Here is a 22,251-nt window from a genome sequence, read left to right as displayed (position 1 = left end):
ACGCGAGACAGAGGAAAGTGAGGGGAAGTGACAATAAAGGTACCTGGCCAGATGTGAGCCAGGGACTCAAAAAAACAAAAAAAATCTGACATCTTTAATCTTTAAAATCTTTAAAAACACCTTTACTGAAAGCAGCTTAACAAAAACATGCAAGAAGATCACCACCTGACCAGTGGTGACGAAAGAGATTAGATTCCCGGGTGCCGGTCGGGTGGCAGCCCACCGCTCCTGGTCTGCCGTGGAGGAAGGTGACCAGGATGGGATAAAGGTGGAGGACAAGTTTCACCAACTCTGCATGGCGTGTGTGTGATGTAGTTGTGTGACTAATAAAGGGGATTGTCCCTCTGATTCTTCTCTTCTTCTTCTTCAATTTGGGAAATACCCCATTACCAGTAAAGGTCTTCTATTCAACATTACACAAGTATAAAAGTGTCACCTGCAAAAAACTGATTATGAAAAGCAAAAGTACTCGTTTTATGGTGGAGATCATTTCAACTACTTTATCTTTTTGTGCTGTTAGGATGCAATTTCCCATCTGTCTCTGAATTTACCTCTCTTACACTAAAGACACAAACTGTATACCCATGGTACAAATACACATGTATACACTACAATACAACATCTGACAAGATTTCCTGACTAATGGACACAAACGTGCAGTTGGTGAGATCAGAGGCTTCTGGAACAAACAGGAAGCTAATATAATCTAATATCAGAGTCTGTTTGAGTTGCAAACATCATCTCCTCTGGCCACACTTACTGTCAAATCCTCATGGGCTTTATAGTGACTGTGTGTGTTTATTTAACTGACCCAATCAGTAGGGAACGAGTGGCCATGACCAAACTTATGGCCGGCAGTGATGTGAGTCTACATACCGTAGTTGAGTCATGTTAGAGTGAAACTACCCGGCTATGACACACACCACATAAAATATCAGTCACAGAGAAGCTCTGTTTGCTGCCTAGCAGTCAGGCTTACGCAGACACTCACTCAGTCACACACACTCACATATATTCACACATATGCACATACACTTGCAAACAAGTTAAGCCAGGGTGGCATAGTCTGGCAGGATGCAGTAGGCAGCAGAGGATTACAGCCACAGCATATGTGCAAACAGCCCTGCAGACACACATGCACACTCAACACACTTACTCTCATGACAGAATGCAAACTGAGCATTAAAAGAACAAAGAAAGTGTAGAAGTGCACACTAGGTAAAAAATTATTTAGAGCTCTAGATGCCTCGGCGCTTTCTTTGAAACCTGTCCAGTTCCATAACCTTTAGTTGAAAAAGGGAGTTTGGATGAAGCTGAACTTTTAAAATAGATGTGAGCAGCGTTCAGAAAGTGGGTGAGAAGTTCTTCGTTTATGAATCATAGCTGTAGACGTAGAGAACATTAGTGACAGCAACAGTGTCAGACTGTTTTGCATGTATAGCATGTGGTGTTGGCTGTCTGTCATCATGGCTGCAGGGTGTTTACATGGGCTCACCTTGTACCGTCTGCAGTTTTGTTCTTTTGACTGCTGTCTGCGAGTTGTCTGTCTGAACTGGTTTTGTCACACAGGTGCTGCCTTCGCACTCATTTCTGTTCCTTATTTGCCAGCAAAGCCAGCAGAGACGCAGACTTATCTGATGAAATCCACAGAGGAAGGTTGGCGCACAACTCCGTCCAACGGCAAAATAATTATTTGGAATAAAAAAGTGTGATATTAAACTCCTACAGGGTTTCATCAGAAAATATAAAACAAGAACTCCAACATGGAGTTAGTCACTGGATAGTGAAGACCCACCAATTAGTAACATTTTCTCCCACAAAATATCCAGCTCATTTGGTGAGTGGATCAAAGGAATCAGAGGCTTGATGCAGCAGATTAACCTTGTGGGGAGGGCAGGGATTCGTTCTACATTCAAAGTCAGGAGGAGTGCGAAGACGTGCAAGTCAACTCTTCAGATTATTATTAGCATTTTACTATATTTATTTTTTGAAGGTCAATCTCAAAATGTGCATGGATGGCATCTGAAAAAGGGAGCATAGATTTATTCTTAAATAACATGAGTTCTCCTTTTCCTTTTCATGAGTTCTTTGGCTTCTCTCTGTGGAGAACACTGTAAACGAAACACAGTTAGCCAGGCCCTGTAGGCCTACATACTATCAGGATAAATTAAAACAAATTCACAGGAAATAGATTTGTGACTGTATCACATTACTCCTAAAACAACTACTTTATGTAGTTTTTTTTTATTTATCTGTCTGGGAATTAACTCCATCATAATACATATTATAGCTCGTAAACTAATTTAGACCCACATATTATTATTGTTATTGTATGGAAGGAAAAAAAACTTGAGAAAAAACAAATAAAGAAACATGAAGACCCTGCAGAAGCTCTGGTTTGTCCCCATCAGCTTTCACTCTGCCAAATAAACTACCTTGGCAGCAGCACATCGGAAACCCATAACACTCTTCGGTATACATAGTGATTTAATGGCACCTTACCAACGTTTTACAACTTTTATCTCCGGCCTCTTCATTATTTTGTAGACTGCTCACACTGTGTGTGTGTGTGTGTGTGTGTGTGTGTGTGTGTGTGTGTGTGTGTGTGTGTGTGTGTGTGTGTGAGAGAGAGAGAGAGAGAGAGAGAGAGAGAGAGAGAGAGAGAGAGAGAGAGAGAGAGAGAGAGAGAGAGAGAGGTGGTAGGCGGGTTTTCCGCCAGCAGGGTTTGGTTGATTCTCTATTGATTTGTTGGAGGGGCAGAGGAGGAGGAGGAGAAAGTGAAAGGGGAGGAGTAGAGGAGAAACCCCGGCCTGGTGAGGAAGAGAGAGATGTGATTGTGCGTGTTTTAGAGAGGAGAGCACAGTGATCGCAATCAAGGCGAAAGTCCGACCGCGAAGGGAGCGCACTCAAATCACGTGGGGCGTGGATTTGTACAGGGGAAAAGTAAAAGTGTCGTCGGAGTGACTTGTGCTTGTACTTTGTTTTCCTCCTCTCTTTGCCTTCCCACTCCCTCCGCCCTGCATTCCGCGGAGCAGCTGTGTTTTAATGCCCCTGCGCACCCGAGGAGGAGAGGAAGGAGAGAAGAGTGAGGAAGAAGAGGCAGAAGAAGAAGGAGAAGTGAGAAGGCCTGGACACCAGCCCTCCTCGCCCTTTGGAGGTCTGTCCACTCTCCCCACCTGGCCCTGCATGGACGGGGATGGGGAGAGCCGGATGCTGTTGCCACGGGGCTGAGCGCCTCGCCTCCCCGTCTCTGGTGCGCCGCTTCCGGCCACTGCTGCTGCTGATCATCGCTCTCTGCTGCGGTGCTCACTTAGGTAACTAACTACACTTCAACACTGCAACAACTAGTCTGTCTCTCGGAGATAATTGCAACAAATCTGTAATTTGACGCACTCTGTTATCCAATTTCGCACTAATTTCTGCGCCCTGCAACAACTACAACCAGAGTAACAACGTTTCTTTTGACTCTGTTGCATATAGTAGCAATCAGAGGCACTATCTTAGTTATTAAGTACTTGTAATCGTAGTGCGGCCGATCCTTGTGTTGGGCCCACTGCTGCCTGACAATGGCTCTCTCTCCAGCGGCAGTGCAGCAGTCTGTGCACGCATCGAGTTTCTCCTCCTCTCTCCTGGGCCGTCATTCTCCTGTCTGCCCCTTAATGGCTCATGGAGGAGGGGAAGAGAGGGTGACTACCTCTTATCATGTCCATATATTACAGCTGCACTCTGTAAAAATATAAAAACAATCTATCAAAGTGTCAGTCTGATCATGAAAAGTTAGGATCAGCCGTGCCGTGTTGTAAATCTGACCAAACCTTTGGTGGGATGCAGTTCATGTTCAGTTACATGATCCAAATTAACAAAATACTTCATAAGAAATAATATCAAAGTGATTAAAGTTCCACAAGGTAGACTCTTTGAAAGAAAAAGCACAGTAATGCTTTTCTGAACAGCTTCGCTTGTCTTCTAACAAGCACCACAAGCAGAAACTCACATCCCAATCTGAGTGAAATGAAGGACAGAAAGGAAAACAAAGCATTAAACAAAGGAAGAGTGCGTTCACCAAAGGGTTAAAATGTGTTTCTGAGGTTTGTTAACACAAAAACATAATATCACTCCTTTTTCTCTGCTTTACAGAGGTCAAACCTCAGATTTACCACATCGCTTACTGGTTTTAAATTAATTTAGTTAAGTTCTGTCAAGGCTCAGATGCATTTTTCATTCAATGTGAAAAGCAGTATAATGTCTCCGCAGAAACTAGCTTTTTTTGGGGCCAAGTCTGTGTGTGTCGCTGCGTGCGCAGGGGGTCGGCTGTTGTGGTGGCTGTCTGTTGAGCAGTCACACCTCCAGTAATTAGTTTAACACGGCTCAGGCAGCGGGACAAAACCGCCTCTGCGCACAGCCTGGTGGGAAGAGGGAGACCCACTTCACATTAAAGACCCTCCTGGCACCTTCTGCTACATGTGCGTCGCCTGGAAAGAATGTGTATTATTTAGTCTGTTTAGCCAAACACAGGAGTTTAATGTGTTATAACTTGTACATATTTCATTGTCGCTGCAGCCGTCAGCGCCATATGTGTCTGTTTAGACGGGGAGACAGGAATGTGTGAATTGTTGACTATTGTTCGCACTCCAGAGTGTCTGAGAGAGAGAGAGAGAGTGCATGCTGTGGTGAGCTCCTGTTAAGCTTCACATCTCTAAGCTTGTAGGGCTGTTTGTGCGATCTGAGCTCAGTGTGTGAGAGAGTGCACACAACAAGGTGATCAATAAGCACTTCTCAGGCCATTCCCTCGGTTGAGAGATGATCCCAGTAGATCCTTTTCTGATCTCCGGAGATCAGAGAAGTTGGAGGCTGTCAGAGAGGGAGACAAAGAATCGCTAAAACCCAGCCTGAGAGATTCAGCTGGTGGATCTTTTGACCTCTGTCTGATGGTGGAGATGGTGCCTCAGGATGCAGGGAAGAGAGATGACCGGGGGGGTGGGGGGGGGGTGGGGGGGTGGGTGAGGAGACTCGTCCGGGGAATCAGAATGAGAACTGAACCAGAGCAGTGCTGATGGAGGGAGATGATTTGAGCCGGGGAAAGAAATCTGACAACAGATGAGGCTTGAGAGTAAGGAAGAAATGAGACCTGTGAGATGATAAAGGCGTCTGGGAGAGGGGGGTGAAGTGAGAGAGAGAGTTTGATACTGTGGTATGACATGGAAGGAGTGGTGTGGGCATTGCTGGCTGTTTCATTGTGTCTATATTAGATACTTACCCCAGGGCATGAAACAAACCAGGCTCTGGATGTGTTGAACAGCCCCCGTGCTGCAGCTCCTCACATGAACAGTTCTTTATCCCCTTCTTAGCAATATTTTCAAGTATAGTCGGTATTCATCACCCAGACTAGACTTACAGCAAGTTGCTTATTTATATGCATGGATTAAATTCTCTTTTGAAAGCACAGCTATGCATGCTTAGAAAGGGCGCTGAGGAGGACGGCCGCACAAAAGGGAGATCATGCGAAGCCTTGAAGAACTAAAGTAGCAAAACTGTGCTTTCGTATTTATTCAGAATATTTTAATCAGCATCTGAAAATCCTTGATGCGTTCACAGGAGTGCAGGGTCAGCTACAGCGCAGCGCAGTGGGAGCTGGCGTGTCGTCAGAGAGGTTTTAACCTTCTGTAAGTCAGTGGTTTGAACCCCAGTCCTTCAGTTACAGGGTCGACTCCCTTCTCGCTACGTCACCCTGCTGGGAAAATGTCAGTGAATGAGTGCTTTTGTGTGTTTTTTAGAGCAGCTCATGATTCTGATACCCTTCGAAAGAGAATAAACCCACCCTGATTAGATTGGGAGCGGTATTTAGGTACTGCGGGGCAGATAGAAGGGAGAGAAGGAGGCTGTTGGTGCACCAGTCAAAGACACAATGTGTTCTCAGTACTCAGACTGTCTGTACAGTGGTGGCTGGCATGGAAGGCAGCCTGTGTGTGTCTCTGTGTGTATGTGTGTGTCAGTATTTAACAGGCAGGAGAGAGATTCTGAAGCAGGGTGTGAGTGGGGGTCTGTACCTGCGCCCTGATTTCTAAAACTCAGAGCACTACTGCCCCCAAATGGTGGCGCCCAACTCCGTCATGCCCCCAAATCAAATAAATGTACAAAGAGTGGAGCTGGAATGTGCAGCCTGCTTGTGTGTGGTTGTTAAGTGATGGTGTGACATTAAGGGAATCTGTTGATTTCAGTGGAAACCATGTACTTTCTGGATTTGCTTGGCTATTAGGAGATCATACCACCATCTGATGATCAGCGACTGTGTGTTTAACGGAAGCACAACCAGCATTCTTGCTAAGATAGCTATTTGTGTGTGTGTGTGTGTGTGTGTGTGTGTGTGTGTGTGTGTGTGTGTGCAGCTGCCCATACACTGCAGAGCCTCTCTCTGGCCTAATCTAATAGGAGCACGCTGTGACTGATGCATTAGGTCTGGTCTCTAATCTCTCACTCTCGCTCTAACTCCCTCTCTCTCTGATGATCTATGATATAAAAGGCTGGTTTGACCCTTGTTACATTCAGAAATGTAGCAATAGATAAAACATCAGGGACAATTTTGGACCAAGTCATTTGTTCCTGATGGTATACGGGGGAAGAATGATAAGTCTTTTAGATGCATTTTCTCTGGTGCTTGTATTTATGGCTGTAAACAAACATCAAAGTGACAAAAAATGTAGATTTAATAAATGTACAATCTTGACTGTATATATTTACATATTCCATATATACAACACCATCAGAAATGACCTCACACCTTATATTGTCTTGCTCCGTCTCTCTGTAATACTTCGTATTTTATGTGCACCCTGACATTATTATCTCTCGCCTTGTGGGGAAACATTTCTTATCTTTTCTTTCTGGCTGCTCTTTGGTTTATTACACTTCAGGTTTATTACACTTACAGAGCGGCACTGCTGATTGATCAAGACTTTCAACCAGCGGCCGCTTCTTCTTCTCGTTTTATGAGGTTGAATTGTAACAGCCCGGTAGCATTTGTGTTTAACTTCAAAGCTGCCTACACACCTTAAGTGTCTTCTGCGTGCACATGAACTTTCCATTTCTAGTTGCAATAAACCCCGCTCTCAGTGTAGTACATACCTGCATTATCAGACATTTTGGCTGGTCAGCTATCACTATCGCTGTTCCTGTAATAATATCACTTTGCTAACAATATATCTGCACCTCACTCTCTGTCCTCTTCAGGTCAGTGCCAGGTGGCCACCCCTCAGTGCCGTATCCAGAAGTGCACCACCGACTTCGTCTCCCTGACATCCCACCTGACGCCGGCCGTGGATGGCTTTCACACCGAATTTTGCAAGGCTTTGCGTGCATACTCGGCCTGCACCCAGAGGACGGCCAAGTCCTGCCGGGGAAACCTGGTCTTCCACTCGGCTGTGCTGGGCATCTCCGACCTCATGAGCCAGAGGAATTGCTCCAGGGATGGGCCCACTTCCTCCACGCACCCCGAGGTCCCACACGAGCCCTGCAACTACCACAGTCGCACCCAGCACGCCCACGCGCACTCCCACATGCACGCACACACACATTCCCACGCTCACGGCCACGGTCACTCCCGGCCTGCTTACCTGTTCTGTGGGCTGTTCGGGGACCCACACCTGAGGACATTTAAGGACAGCTTCCAGACTTGTAAGGTGGAGGGGGCGTGGCCTCTCATTGACAATGACTATCTGTCAGTACAGGTCACTAATGTTCCCGTGGTGCCCGGCTCCAGTGCCACAGCAACCAATAAGGTGAGATGAGAGCTGCTCTAAAGGGGAAGCAGAGAGAAATGGGCTTTTTGGGGTCTAATTTGCTGTTATTAAGGCTGAAAGAGTTTCCTAAGTGAGAGCAGCCGGTGTAATCTAGTTTATTTCTGTGTGCACGTGCACGCACGTGTGAGTGTGTGTGTGTTTGTGCGAGACACATTTTCTATAATGACTTCCAAGTTGCTTTTCTGTGCCTCAGAGTAAGAAATCTTATCAATTTGAGGCTGGAAAATACCCTTGCTCTCCCTGCTCTACTTTTCTGAGTCACAAGTGTGGGACAAACAGCCCGATGTTGTGACTTATCTCTTGTGACTGAAGCAGTGTTGGAAACCTAACTTGGTTAATGGCTACATATATCCTGACTTCTAATAACATGGAATGGGATGTGTGAAAGGACCCTCTGTTTACTTATGTGTGTGTTTGCAAGTGCTTGTGTGTGCGTGTCTCATAAGTGGCACTCCTCAGCTTAAAGCACTAAGTGTGTTAGAGGTCCTTACCCCTTAATGACAAAAAAGACACACACACATGCTCGCAAACACACACGAACACCACCAAATGGATGACGACCCACACAAGGTGATCTTTGTGGTGTTAAAGAAGCTATGTTGATGTTTCCCCGGATGATCTGCCCTCTCTAGCTTAGTCGATAGCTTTAATTATTAAAGCACATACACACCCATGCATACACTTAGCCATGCACACCCTGGTAGAAACACACACACACATTAAGAAAATAGTAGGGTTGCTACACTGTGGAGCTAAAGGTTTGACCTTGTGTCAGAGGTGGGGCAAGTTATTAGTCACAATTATTAGGGAGACACACACACACACACACACACACACACACACACACACACACACACACACACACACACACACACACACACACACACACACACACACATTAACAGCCCTCCAGGCTTAATGGCCTGCCAGGCCTCATTCCTCACGGCTGTCATGTGAACAAAGCAGCCATTCACCGGAACTATGATGCTAGTGCTAACGGTAATGCTCACACCACACCCTGCGCCCACCGCTGCCTCCACTCACCACTGGAGCCCTGTGTGTTTCTGTATGTGTGCGTGTGTGTGCGTTTGTCAGCATGTTTGCATAGCTGTGTCAAATTACAACTTGTTAAAAAGTCATTTAGTCATTTCTCAAATGTAGTGTGATGAGAGTCAATAACCTGTGTAATGGGTCAATGTTAATATTTGTGAGTCTGTGTGTGTGTATGTGTGTGCATGAGTGTGTATCTGTGTGTGTGTGTGAGAGAGAGAGAGAGGGAGTGACACCTTTCACCTCATATCTAGGGCTGCAGCCATTTATAATTTTCATTATCAAGGTATTTTTTTGGACTTGAAAAGTAGTTGCTGATTAGTTTCTGTTGATTAATGATCAAATTAGGGCTGCAACTAATTATTTTAAACAATTTTGCAAAGTAATTTGGTGATTATTTTCTCAATTAATCATTAATTAATTATTTCTGTAAAATTACCAAATCTAGTGAAAAATGACAATCACAATTTCACAGAGCCCAAAGTGAAGTCTTCATATTGCTTGATTTCTCCAAATATCAGTAAAAAGATGATAATTCATAGGATTATTGACACTACATGACAAAGAAAGGCCCCAAAACCTCACACTGGGGAAGCTGAATATAGTTGCTGATCATTATCAACTGACTAATTGATTAATCCACTAATCGTTTGTCCTGTATCTAAGGACAATTTTGTACCGGTATTTCAGTTCTTACATTTTCAAACTGTCATTCATTGAACACACGTTAAACTTGTCTCTACTGCTGCCCGATGCTTCCTCTCTACAGATCACCATCATCTTCAAGCCCTTTGAGGGTTGCACGGACCAGCGGGTCTACCAGGCGTTCACAGACAACCTCCCCGCTGCCTTTGATGATGGAACCGTGAGCAGTGGAGACCCCGTCCACAATTCTGCTGGAGCAGACGGCACAGCTGGCAAGGTCCGTGCTCTGTGGATCTCTGAGCGCAGCCCAGGGCGCCACGTGGAGCTGCACGCGGGCTACATCGGTGTAACTGTAATCGTTCGCCAGCTGGGCCGCTACCTGACCCTGGCAGTGCGGATCCCAGAGGAGCTGGCTCAGGCCTACGATGCCACCCAGGACCTGCAGCTCTGTCTGAACGGCTGCCCCAGCGGAGAACGCATTGACCAGGCAGGCCACCTTCCCCTGCCCCTCTCCCCTCCCGCGCTCGGCCTGCAGCTTCAGCAGCTGCGTCGGCCCAGCTACTCCTCACAGACACAAGCGTCGCCCTATGGTGCCATACAGGTTTTCAGTGTGGAGGGGGCGAAGGAACACTGCAGGGAGCAGCTGGAGGTGCAGGACATTTACTTCCACTCCTGCGTCTTTGATCTACTGACCACTGGGGATGCTAACTTCACAGTGGCGGCGTACAGCGCCTTGAAGGACATGGAGAGTCTCCACCCGCACAGGGATAGATGGAGGATCTACCCACGCGGCTCTGCCACCTCCACTTTACACTCTGATTCTCAACCTATCCAACGGCTCGCTCTGCTCCTGCTGTCTGCTCTGAGCGTGGCGTTGATCTAAGAGCAGCAGTGGGAGTCTTTGTGTGGGCTTGTGTATGTGTGTGCACTAGACAGAAAGTTTTTCGCTGAGCACTGATACTGAGCACTGATTCCTCCGTCACGTAGAGAGGAGACAGCAGGCTGGACAGTTTCCTGGGAGCTAGTGCTTTTGTAGAGGAGGTGGCAGAGCTCCCAGCGGGCACAGGAGATACTGGCAACACTAACTGCCTCTTACCTGGCAGAGTCAGCACTCTGGGGAATAACGCAGGAGGCGTGATAACGGCTCTCGCAATCTGTCTTCATCTTTGTATAGGATGGTCGACAATGACACAGATGTACCCGTGTAGGGGGAATTGAGTGTGTGGATAGACACTCGGAACTGTAAATAGCTTGTCTTCAGTGCACAGTGTAATGGCGTAGAGTTTGTTTTTTTTGTGTCATTTGATGTGATTTTTCTTTAATACCTCAGACAGAGGATGTTTGTTTTAACAGAAGCACTTTATTTAGTTTTTTTTTTAACAAATCCACATCAGTGTTTCTTCCTCTCACTCACTGTCCTCCACCAAAATATCTAATGGCTCAAGTTTTCAGAGACTACCTATGATTTGATTTTTGATCCTTTCAAAGTAAAAGTCTGTTGAATCCAGTGAGCTACCATTTTCGTTAAAATGCATCTTTCTCCCTGTAGCTGATTTGACTCAGCCTGTCATTTTCAGTCAGTCAATGTGAGTTGTTCTCTTTTGAATGTATTATGAATATTGTCACAGCAAATGCCATCAGTACTATTTTGTTTCTGTATGAATTTGTTGTTTTTCCTCAGTCCTGATTTCAAATATGTGCGAGTGTGTGTCAAAATGTGTGTCTGGCTGCCTCAGTGTTTTTTTTTTTTTTTTTTTCCAACCAGTTGTTGACATGCTTGGATGTGTTTTAATTTCCTCTGAGAATCATGCCAGAGGTAGGAAGACTTCAATACTGGCTCATGTGTGTTGCTCATGGTTTCCTTTATTGTATTAATTTGAGCCAAAGACAGATAATGTATGGTTTTCATGTACAAAGGAAATCATAACTCACCGCCAACCAGCACTCTTCTCCTACTCACACTCTCTCTCTTCTTTTTTGCTACTGTAGACAGTTTTCCTCTTACTGCCAGAATTGACGAGCTGCTCCTTACTGGAATATGTGTAAGATACTGGAGTGTAGACCAAACAATGCAAATCACTGAGAAAACTTTACCACACAGTCTGCTGATGCTTCAGCAGTGAGCTGTGGGAAATGTACGCCATTTGATACCTAACAGAAATGCCAACCCTTAAGACTATGAGCCTTTTTAACATGTACCATTCTGTATAATGGTGTCCCATTCGGTTGGCCGTGTAAGCTTAATCTCAGTTTTTGGCATTGTGATCTCTTCCATCATGTGTGAGTGTCAGTTTGGTAAAGAGTGACTGGTCAATGTTGAAATACTTAACTTATTTATGAACGTAGTGTCCTGTAGAGGAAGTTAAGCTCCATATTCTTGCTGTTGGATAATAATTTAAAAAAATGTCAGATGTGATTGTACTGCCACCTAGTGGTGCTCTGTTGCTATGTCAGTGTGTTACTCAAGGCGCTCAAAAAAAAGAGGAAAAAAAAAACTGTGTGCAAGTGTTTTATTTAAAAAACAATAAACAATAAAATGGTTCAAGCTTACTTCCTGTTTATTAATGTCACATTCACAGGCATATAGCAAAACAGGACACGGGAAATGCATCTTTTTAAACTTCCAAAAACCTAATTTTTCTCTACAATTCAATGAATTCAGAGTGACAGATGAGAAAAAATACACTCACAAACACACACAAACATATGTAAGAGTAGCCTGTGTGCGCTAACCCATCTGTCTGAGGTTGGGTTCCGATCAGATACCAGGTTTGGCCTCACAAGCACAATCGGTTTTCAACTGTCACAGTTGGCAACACCTGGGATGTCGATGAGAAAGAGGCTGAAAGAGGCGCGACAAAAGATTTGCAGCATTTGAGATCTGCCACTCCTGAGATCCTGACAGTGAATAATTTCCCATTTAATCCACGAGATTCCTAATCCAAAGCTCAATAAAAGAGCATTATCATTAAACCGGCTTCAAGAGTGGTCTTCTTCCAGAGCAGAAATCTTCACTGAGGAGACTTCAGACAAGGAGTTCCCCTTTGTGGGTTAGTCTTCTTTTCAAGGTCACATGGTGCATCAGCAGCCCTCCATTTCCAAACATCTGAAAGGACAAGTGCAGTAAGATCTTTGAAACAACTGCAATTTATATTAGAATTTTCACCATTTCCAACAACACTGTGAAGGTGAGCGAAAACCTGCTTATTTTCTGACTTTACTCCAAATAAAGTCCACTTACCACTTAATAACAACGTAAGTGGTCATCAAAGTGTTAAACACAACGGTCTTCATGAGAAGCAGCCTCATAACCATGACAACCACTGTGTTTGTCCACACACCAACATCTGGAGATCAAACCGCACAGACCAACATGAGGAACAACATCTGTATGATCACAGACTTTTTAAATTGTTTGCAAACAATTCAAATGTACCGTTTGTCTCCTCATATTCATCACAGATCTTGTCTTGATGATCTGAAATGATAAAAATGCAGTAAAAGTAAAATAAAAGTAAGTTTCTTCTGTTTGTGATCAGAAAGATCAGAAACCAGATTCTGGGATGCTCACTAATGATCAGCGACAGTCCTACCTGATGATGTGGTGTGGTGTCTCCTGAGGACTTTTCGGTGTCGTTTGTGACTCACGGAGCAACGGTACGATGGCCAATCACTGGTCGCCACTGTGATGATCGCCACAGCGCCGTGGCCACGATGCTTCTTGTTTACAGCAACGCTGTATGGCGAGCTGGACATGTGGCCTTCAGACGGTGACCTCCAGCTGACCTCAAGGCGCCCTCTTCTGAAGTCACTCACCATACAGACCAGCAGGGTCCAGCCCAGCCTTTCCCCTGACAGGTGGACTGGAGGGGCCAGAGATGCCAGCACAACACCCTCTACCCCACCTGCAAGATGGTGGAGGGCAACATGAAGAGAGAAGATGTTCACTTAGGATGAGGAGAGCTCTGAGGTCTGCAGCTATCTAACACAACAATGTGCATCAGTTCAAAGACATCTGTTCAGCGAGGTGCAGAAAATGTAAATAGTTGTAAATATGAGGTATTATGTTTAGAAATTACAAAAAAAAAATACATTGCTGCTGCTTAAAGGACAGAATTTCAAACACGAACATCAAAATATGTTATTATATACTATATATTCTGTTTAAGATGAACTCTTATCTTAGTATTTTTACTCTATTGTGCCTTTTTTCCTTTACTCATTTGCCCATCTACATTACCCTTTGCACATACACGTTAGCATTTGCACTTTTTTACTACTACTACTACTACTATCACAATTAATATTAGTAGTAGTAGTAGTAGTAGTAGTAGTATTATGCCTTTGTTATAGTAGGGTTTTTTTCTTTCTTTTTTAACCTTTTAATGTATTTTATGGCATTAGTGCCAGGCACAGCTCTCAAAATGTCAAGCATTTGTTTTGTCTCTCATAAGTCTTTGTGATTTTAACACAGTAACTTCCTATTTGAAGTAAATTTCTGAATTTGTGCTACATAAATAATATTGACTTTACTGCCAACAGTCACTTAATAAACTCAGATACGGTGATCAGGCTTTAGGTGAAAAACTAAAATTTGAATTTTCACCAAAGAGTGATGTGTATTTTTCTTGCCTATTGATTGAAAATATACACCATAATCTCAATCTTGTGTTGGAGATTAAGAGCTCTTACCTGTCCACAAATAGATGATAGGAAGGTAAAATAGACCCCTGGATGGCTCAGTCATGTCTGCCTCAGTCAGAATAGCTCCGCTGATTACTGCCTTGTTTATGTGTGTGTGCATTTCTATTTGTGCACCGTGTGTGTATGTGAGTGTGTAAAATGGGGGCATGCCGTTTGGCTTTGCCAGGAGCATTGCATTATGGGGGACTGACATGTCTCATTGTTGTGACCTTATACTTACAATGGATCCCCCCCCCACCTGCCAACACAAACAAACCCACACACTGAGGGAGAGACAGAGAGGCAGCCAGTGTGTCACAAATGAGGCTTTATCTGCATTTAAATAGAGGGAGAGACATGAGGACAGGACAGTGATGAGGACAGCAGAGAGACAGTGAACAACAGGAGAGACACCTGCCCACGGCTGTTAGATCTGAGGTAAGAAGCTGATCATATCAACACACCCTGAACATTAGACAGCACTGTGACAGGCTACACCTGCGCGCGCGCGCGCACACGCACGCACGGCCGCACGTCCTGGGGTTTTTTTTGCCTGAGCAGCCGGAGTGGAGCTTAAAAGAGAAAGTGAAACTCAACAGTGAAAGTCAGCAGGCACAGGAAGGACGGAGAATGAAGACAAAATGAACGAGGTAAAGCTTTCCGACATTTGCTACGAAGTGATCTTCTTAAAACATGAGCTCTGCAGGTAACTTTATATTAAACTACAGCAAACTTAGCCAAGGCAGGAGTACCATCAGGGTGATTTCCGGTGAGCTTGTGGGTCTTGGTAGTTAACACAGTCCTCATCTTACCAGCATGATGCAGCACAGCTCCTGCCTGTGTAGCCTGGTTTGAACTGCAGTTATGCTCCTGCAGCTGTTGTCACCTTACAGTTATAGCTGTGCCCTCATCTTGTTTTGTCCGCATGGAAAATCATGTGGCTCGCTTGCCAAGTGTTTGAGTCTCCTTCAGGCAGGGATGTGTTGTGGTTGAGGCCTAAAACTCACAACAGCTCAGCCGTGCCCGGATTAACCCTCCACGTGTGATACCTGCAAGGTCCCAAACTGTCAGTTTGTGTAAACACCTTTGCTTTGTTGACAGACAGATTGAATAAGGTGGATTCATTGTGAGCTATATGGAAGAGTAACATTTGAAACCATAACTATAAACCTGACTGACAGTAAATTTTACATTTTTTTTTTTATTGAACTCCACTAGAACAATAGGAAGGACACAGGTGTAAGTGTTGTTTCACTGAGAGGTGTGTGTGATGTGTTCTTAATCCTGCTCTAATGTCTTTCAGGTCTAGGATTAAAGGTCCGGAGACATTTTCGATTCAGCCATTCTCATATCCGGACAAATCATCCCGCAGGCATTCAACACTCACATCAGATGATCCTTCATCGCTCCTGATGTTCAACACTCGCTGTCAACCTGTCACGCTGTTTCCGTTTTCTTTTTAAATCAGTGGTTGAGCGGCATTTCCTCTATAATGGCCTTGGTGAGGCTATTAGTGCTGTTTTTATTCCACGTGTCTCTGGCTGGGTCGCAGCCCACCCAGAGTTCACAACAGACGCCAGGCCCTCCTCACCCAGCAGGGGACCAGTCTTCTTTGGGTTCTGGTAATCTGTCCTTCCCGTGGAGCCGTCTTCGCCTGCCAAGGTACACTTCACGCTCCTTTTTTTATTACCCACAAACAGGAAATTGACAAGAAAATGGCAGACCTCTGTTAATGAGTCACAGATTTAAAAAAGCAACACCTATTCCTTTATAGGTACATCATTCCTCTTCACTACCGCCTCCTGCTGCACCCAAACCTCACAAGCCTCAGTTTCACTGGCTCGGTGCAGATCCAGATTGATGTCCAGAACAATACAAACTGGGTTGTATTGCACAGCAAGGGTCTGCAGATCTCCAAGGCCACCATATTGGACCAGAACCTCGATCATCTGTCTGACCAGGTCGCTGTCAATGCAGAGCTCCAAAATCCCAACTTCTCTTATTCACTTAGAATTTAATGACTAGACATAAAACTGGAATTTTCTAAATACATTCTGCTTTTCTCCTCATAGATTCTTCCGGTTTTACATAACCCTTTCCATGAGCAGATTGGTATTTTCTCTCCCAGGGTGCTCAGCAGTGGGCAAAAGTACTTTCTGTATATTGAGTTTGGGGCAGAACTTGTCGAAGGCTTCTATGGCTTCTATAAGAGCACATACAGAACCAGTGCAGGAGAGACCAGGTGAGACCACATGGATCATTTCACAGCAAGCTGGGTAACATATACTACACATACTAACATCCAACTAACCTTTCCAGAACATTCAGGGAACCGAATAATTTTAGTTTTATGTCAGAAAAACTTTCAACATCTAGGGAACTTGATGTGTAGCAAAGTTCAATAAATGTTCCCACACCAACACCAACATTTTGGGAAACAATATTTTGCTAGCTGGGAGGGAGATTTCAACTACTAAACAGTATCTGACGACGTCTCTTCTCAGAACCTTAGCTTCGACTCACTTTGAGCCAACGAGTGCTCGGATGGCATTCCCTTGTTTTGATGAGCCGAGCTTCAAAGCCAACTTCTCCATACGGATCAGGAGGAGTCCAGAGTACATTTCTCTGTCCAACATGCCCGTGGTGAGCGCTGCATTTATGCTGGTCAACACTTGTGTTCTGATGTGTGCGAGAAATGGCTGCAGTGCATCGTTTGCATATTTCAGGTCAAGACAGTTCAAGTGAACGATGGCCTCCTTGAGGACCAGTTTGGTGTGAGTGTGAAGATGAGCACGTACCTGGTAGCTTTTGTCATCTGTGACTTCAAATCTGTCACCGCAAGAACTTCCTCTGGGGTGCAGGTGAGGTCTCCTTGACAATATTTGAATTTCTTTCCAACAAAATCACTTTCTTAGTGACACATTGTTATTGTTTGTGTATCTGTAGGTGTCCATCTACGCTGCCCCTGAGAAGTGGCAGCAAACCCGTTATGCCCTGGAGGTTGCTGTCAAAATGCTAGACTTCTATGAGGAGTATTTCAACATCCACTATCCTCTACCCAAACAAGGTACCCTTTCACCAGTTTTTGTGTAACTAAGCCACACAGCTTATCGTTTCTATTGCACATGTTCATTTTCCCTCTTCACACCATCACCTTTTGTCCCCTGACCTGTCTGTGTGTTCCCTCTCAGATCTGATAGCCATCCCGGACTTCCAGTCTGGTGCGATGGAGAACTGGGGTCTGACCACCTACAGAGAGACCAGCCTTCTCTTTGATCCCCTCACGTCCTCCATTTCTGATAAGCTCTGGGTTACTATGGTGATTGGCCATGAGCTCGCCCATCAGGTGAGAGCGCGATGCTCAAAAGTGTTTTGCTCAGAAATCCAAACATTACATAAGCTGTCAATGCAGAGTGCTGAAATTCAAAAGCTGCCTTGCCTGCAGTGGTTTGGTAACTTGGTGACCATGGAGTGGTGGAACGACATCTGGCTGAATGAAGGATTTGCCAGATACATGGAGTACATTTCAGTGGAGGCCACCTACCCCGACCTCAAAGTGGTATGTGCTTTATTTAATCTGAGATTGATCAATAGTGGTATGTTAATATTGAGCCTAAGAGAAAGCACTGAAACTCCTCTTGTGTGCCCAATCCTGCAGGAGGAATATCTTCTGCACACCTGTTTTGCAGCAGTTGGTCATGATTCACTGAACTCCTCTCGGCCAATATCCAGCCCAGCAGAGAGCCCCACCCAGATCAAACAGATGTTTGACACAGTCTCCTATGACAAAGTATGCCTTCTGTCTCATGCATGTGTTGTGCTTTCATTCACAGAGAGCGTAGCTTATAATAGCAATTCATTATGAGTTTATTGTCTGTGGAAATTTATTACCTGCAAAATCAAGACTAAACCAAATATGGTCAGCTTTTTAAAAAAAAAAAAAAAAAAAAAAAGATATTTCTATTACTCAGTTCTGATTGGCCTTGTTACGTTTAAAATTGTTGGCAATCATCCTCTAAACAAACACTTGTGAATGCATAACTATTGATTTTTAGAATGATATTGGAAAAGAAAATCTATTGTTTTTCTTATTTATGTCTATTAACATTCATAAGCTTGGACACCAACCAACAGCATAACCTGCCAGGGCCCATTGATTAGAAGAAACCTTTTTTCTGTGTCCCTCCAGGGAGCATGTGTCCTGCACATGCTGAGACACTTTCTGACAGATGACGTGTTCCAGAGCGGGATAGTACGCTACCTTCGCAAATACAGCTACAGAAATGCGCACAACCAGGACCTGTGGGACAGTCTGTCAAATGTACGACCACAAATTACATTACTTATGAAAGCTGTCACTCTGTAGTGCTTTGTAAGACATTTTAAAGAAACCCTTCTATCCCACATATTAGAAATCTGGTAACGTTTCATAATACAAACTATAAGGGGTTTCCCTCCTTCCAGACAGTCATTCAAGTGAAATCATAATGACCATTATGTCTGTTATGTCATTGCCTTCAAGTTTATGTTTGCCCAGTAATGCAATTGTGGGAAGACATGGTGTCTATTGTAATGGATTACCAATCTGAAGTTCATGTGATTTGCAAAAGTCTTATTTTATGTAAAAACTTTTATTTTTCAGACGTGCTCAGAGGAGGACTTCATCTTAGGAAAACACTGTTACAACAGCAACCAGGCCTCCAAGAACGCAGTGAGTAAACGTTTAAACATCACCTCGCTGACCTTTCCTCGTGGGTTTCCTCTTAAATCTTAACGCTGTTTACAAGATTCTTTTTTGACCATTCGGGGTGGTGTGGATGTCTGTGTTGATGTCTGATTGTCCCCCACAGTACCTGTTTGCAGGGGAACACCTGGACCTGACAGCCATGATGAACACTTGGACTCTGCAGAAAGGTATTCCTCTGATAACTGTAAGAAGGAAGGGGTCTCGGCTGCTGCTAAGACAGGACAGATTCCTGAGGACAGTGCTGCCTTCTGACCCCCTCTGGTCCACATTGCAACAGGGGTGAGCATGCACATGCACTTATATTGTCTATTTTACTATTCCATACACACCGTATTTTGCTCTTTCTCTTCTTCTTGGTTTTTACTCTTGCAGCTACTCGTCTATTATTAACAAGACTTTAAATTTTAGATTTTACATTTCGAAAATGATGTTCTCTTTTTTTTGTGTAGTTTTTTGTGGCATATCCCCCTGACATACAAGACTGATGCCTCCAGCACCATCCACAGACACCTGATGACTACACAAACAGGTGACAGCGAAGAGATGTAAAATACTTCATGCGCATTTTCATTCTTACTTTGCCACTATATTGTTTTACCATCCTCTGTTTTGCTATTTCTGCCTCATTTAGACAGTATACATATAGGAGAGGAAGTCAGCTGGGTGAAAGTAAACACTGACATGACCGGCTACTATGTGGTTCATTATGAGGACGGCGGTTGGGACGAGATGACCAAACTACTTTTGGCAAACCACACTGCTCTGAGCTACAAAGACAGGACTCAGTTGATACACAATGCCTTTCAACTGGTCACGTAAGTGTTAATGTGTTTATGGGTGCCTGTGAAAGAACAAGGGACAGGGATTTTTTTCTCCATGTCGATGGGCACATGAACAGCTTTGATTGTCCTACCTGAAATAGCACCTGACCTTTGAAATATTCCCCTATGTGTCTAAAGGGCGGGTCATCTGCCACTCAATAAAGCCTTAGACCTGATTGGATACCTGCAGATGGAGACACACACTGTTCCTCTCCTCCAAGGACTGGGCTACCTGGAGGCCTTTTACCGGATTATTGAAAAAAGGAATGAGTTCGATCTAACAAGCAGCCTGGGGGTAAGGAGAAAAGAGTGCACATTTAATATAGTATTACGTTGGTGTGAAATGCATCTTTATGTGAGATGGTGTTTCTCTGTGTGCTTCGGTGCAGAAGTACATCCTGCAGTTTTTCCGTGCTGTCATTGACCAGCAGACGTGGAGCGACAGGGGCTCTGTATCAGAGCGACGACTGAGGTCAGAGGTCCTGTCACTGGCTTGTCACCTGGATGACCCTCCCTGCCTGGAGCAGGCACGTCAGAGCTTCAGAGACTGGCTTCAGTCCAATGGTACACTCAAGTATGTCTATCTAAATTATATTTTAACACACATTATTATCCGTCAACAGCTATTTCTCTGTGCTAGAGGCTGGAGAATATAATGTGATTTTCCATCATGTCCCTAATATGCACGTCTCTGCTTGTGTTTACCCTAGTTTGCCCACTGACGTGGCAGAGACAGTGTATTCAGTTGGAGCTCAGGATGACCACAGCTGGGCCTCACTCTTACATACATACAACATCTCCCTCTCTGCAGCACAAAAAAACAAAATCCTCTTTGCCTTGACCTGCACCAGAGACACAGACAAACTGCAAAGGTACATCATCACCGAATTGCTTTTTATCACGCAGCTAATGCTGCCACCAAGTGGCAAACATGAGGTATTGTATCACACTACTGCTGCTAACAGATTTCCAATATTTTTTCTGTGTTGTTTTTAAAGATCTGCGAAACAACTTTCAGTAGAGGCTGTTCAAGTGATGGCAGATGAGGTGGTGTTTATAGAGCTGGTTATATTGTGTGTGTTTGTGTTTCAGACTGCTGGAGCTGGGTCTGGAAGGGAAGGTTATTCGATCCCAGGACCTGTCCACTCTCATCCTGATGGTGGCTAGGAACCCGCGGGGGCATCAACTCGCCTGGAACTTTGTCAAGAAGAACTGGGACACGCTGGTTGAAAAGTTAGTACAATATAATGGGAATAATGGGGACTCTGTAGATGATACAACGAACATTTACGAAACATTACAATAACAATGTACCATGCAGATATACTTACATTACATTGTCTTGTGAGTTGGATTCAAGAACTTTGTGTAAACCAGTAGGACCTGCCTTTTCAGTGGCTTCTTTGCCATTCAGTAACAAGTGGAACAGGTTTGTTGATTATAACTCAAGCAACACAATGGGTAGCTGATTCCATGACTGTGAACGCCTTAAATGCATATGTTCAAAGAGATATAAGTCTGTGACTGTCCTCTCTCTTTTCTTTCTGCTCTGCAGGTTCCAGTTGGGCTCATTTTGTATTAGGAACATCATCATTGGTACTACAGGCCAGTTTTCATCTCCAGAGGAACTCACTGATGTAAGTGTGCTCTTATATTTTGAACTGAACTATATTTGACAATGCAATTTAGATATGCACCAGTATTTCAACATGCTTTTTGTATTGCCTAATATTGGCAATGTCAGTAATATTAATGCCACTATCACCACTATCATTAATATTACTGTCTGTTAAAACTGTTAAAATACACTTGGTAATGTTTGAGAAACCTAATTCCAGTTGTTTTTAGTTGTAAGATAATGTGGTACAGTGCTAAAAAGCCATTTACAAAACTCTGTGGATTAACAATGCATGCTAACCTTGTTGCATAATATAATTGTGAGTTAAACTGAAAGAAAAAGTCTGAGAATCTTGTACAGATGTTTGCGTTTTTGTAAATGGTTGTGTGTTTGACCCCCAGGTGCAGTCGTTCTTTGAGTCCATCAAAGAGCAGGCATCTCAGCTGAGAGCCACTCAGGTTGCCCTGGACAACGTGCAGAAAAATGTTCGCTGGTTTCAGAGGAATCTAGAGACCCTGAGAAACTGGCTGAATGAGCACATGAAGTGACAGACGACAGAAAGAGAGGTGGTGGTTGACAGACGCGATATTTGAAATATGTTTGAATTAATGTGCTTGACATCACTGAAGAGCTGATAGTTTTATATATGACAAAAAGCATTTTGTAAATTTTCAGGGGACATATTTGCTAGACGAAAAAATGAATTGGTAGAAGAGCCATGTGTGTACTGTGAATGTGTGTGTCCATGTGTGTGTGAGAGAGAGAGTGACAGAGAGTGAGAGAGATCCATTCCAGAGTGACACTCAAATACTGTGTAAATGGATTCTTAAATACACAATTAAAGGGTTAATTGTACCTACTGGCATCTTTGTGTGTGTTATGTTAACTGAA

At 44.1% G+C, this 22,251-nt stretch overlaps 2 protein-coding genes across 2 annotated transcripts; both read left to right on the top strand.

Annotated features, from left to right (window-relative positions):
• The first annotated feature begins 2,791 nt into the window (after nt 1-2,791).
• Nucleotides 2,792-12,036, top strand: rgmb (repulsive guidance molecule BMP co-receptor b). Its single transcript, XM_070965357.1, has 3 exons — nt 2,792-3,314; nt 7,228-7,775; nt 9,616-12,036. Exons 1-3 carry the CDS (start codon nt 3,197-3,199, stop codon nt 10,372-10,374), a joined length of 1,425 nt encoding a protein of 474 aa, XP_070821458.1. The 5' UTR covers nt 2,792-3,196; the 3' UTR covers nt 10,375-12,036.
• A 3,441-nt stretch (nt 12,037-15,477) lies between these two features.
• erap2 (endoplasmic reticulum aminopeptidase 2) lies at nt 15,478-22,217 on the top strand. The gene is made up of 20 exons (XM_070964334.1): nt 15,478-15,836; nt 15,949-16,135; nt 16,247-16,416; nt 16,679-16,817; nt 16,901-17,035; nt 17,121-17,241; nt 17,366-17,520; nt 17,620-17,733; nt 17,833-17,964; nt 18,364-18,495; nt 18,817-18,885; nt 19,025-19,200; nt 19,371-19,450; nt 19,553-19,736; nt 19,881-20,037; nt 20,132-20,316; nt 20,453-20,614; nt 20,835-20,975; nt 21,298-21,379; nt 21,762-22,217. Exons 1-20 carry the CDS (start codon nt 15,667-15,669, stop codon nt 21,906-21,908), a joined length of 2,838 nt encoding a protein of 945 aa, XP_070820435.1. The 5' UTR covers nt 15,478-15,666; the 3' UTR covers nt 21,909-22,217.
• Nucleotides 22,218-22,251: the final 34 nt, after the last annotated feature.

Source organism: Chaetodon trifascialis, chromosome 6, assembly GCF_039877785.1.
Source record: "Chaetodon trifascialis isolate fChaTrf1 chromosome 6, fChaTrf1.hap1, whole genome shotgun sequence".
NCBI lineage: Eukaryota > Metazoa > Chordata > Actinopteri > Chaetodontiformes > Chaetodontidae > Chaetodon > Chaetodon trifascialis.
The sequence above is the reverse complement of the archived record's forward strand: the minus strand, read 5'-3'. Positions and strand labels throughout refer to the sequence as shown.

Excerpts from the sequence above, each read along its gene's own strand:
- erap2 (XM_070964334.1), top strand. The coding sequence starts at position 15,667 with ATGGCCTTGGTGAGGCTATTAGTGCTGTTTTTATTCCACGTGTCTCTG. Across the intron at positions 17,734-17,832 it reads CCTACCCCGACCTCAAAGTG|GAGGAATATCTTCTGCACAC; the intron begins GTATGTGCTTTA and ends CCAATCCTGCAG. Across the intron at positions 20,976-21,297 it reads TGGGACACGCTGGTTGAAAA|GTTCCAGTTGGGCTCATTTT; the intron begins GTTAGTACAATA and ends TCTGCTCTGCAG.
- rgmb (XM_070965357.1), top strand. The coding sequence starts at position 3,197 with ATGGGGAGAGCCGGATGCTGTTGCCACGGGGCTGAGCGCCTCGCCTCC. Across the intron at positions 3,315-7,227 it reads CTGCTGCGGTGCTCACTTAG|GTCAGTGCCAGGTGGCCACC; the intron begins GTAACTAACTAC and ends TGTCCTCTTCAG. Across the intron at positions 7,776-9,615 it reads GTGCCACAGCAACCAATAAG|ATCACCATCATCTTCAAGCC; the intron begins GTGAGATGAGAG and ends TCCTCTCTACAG.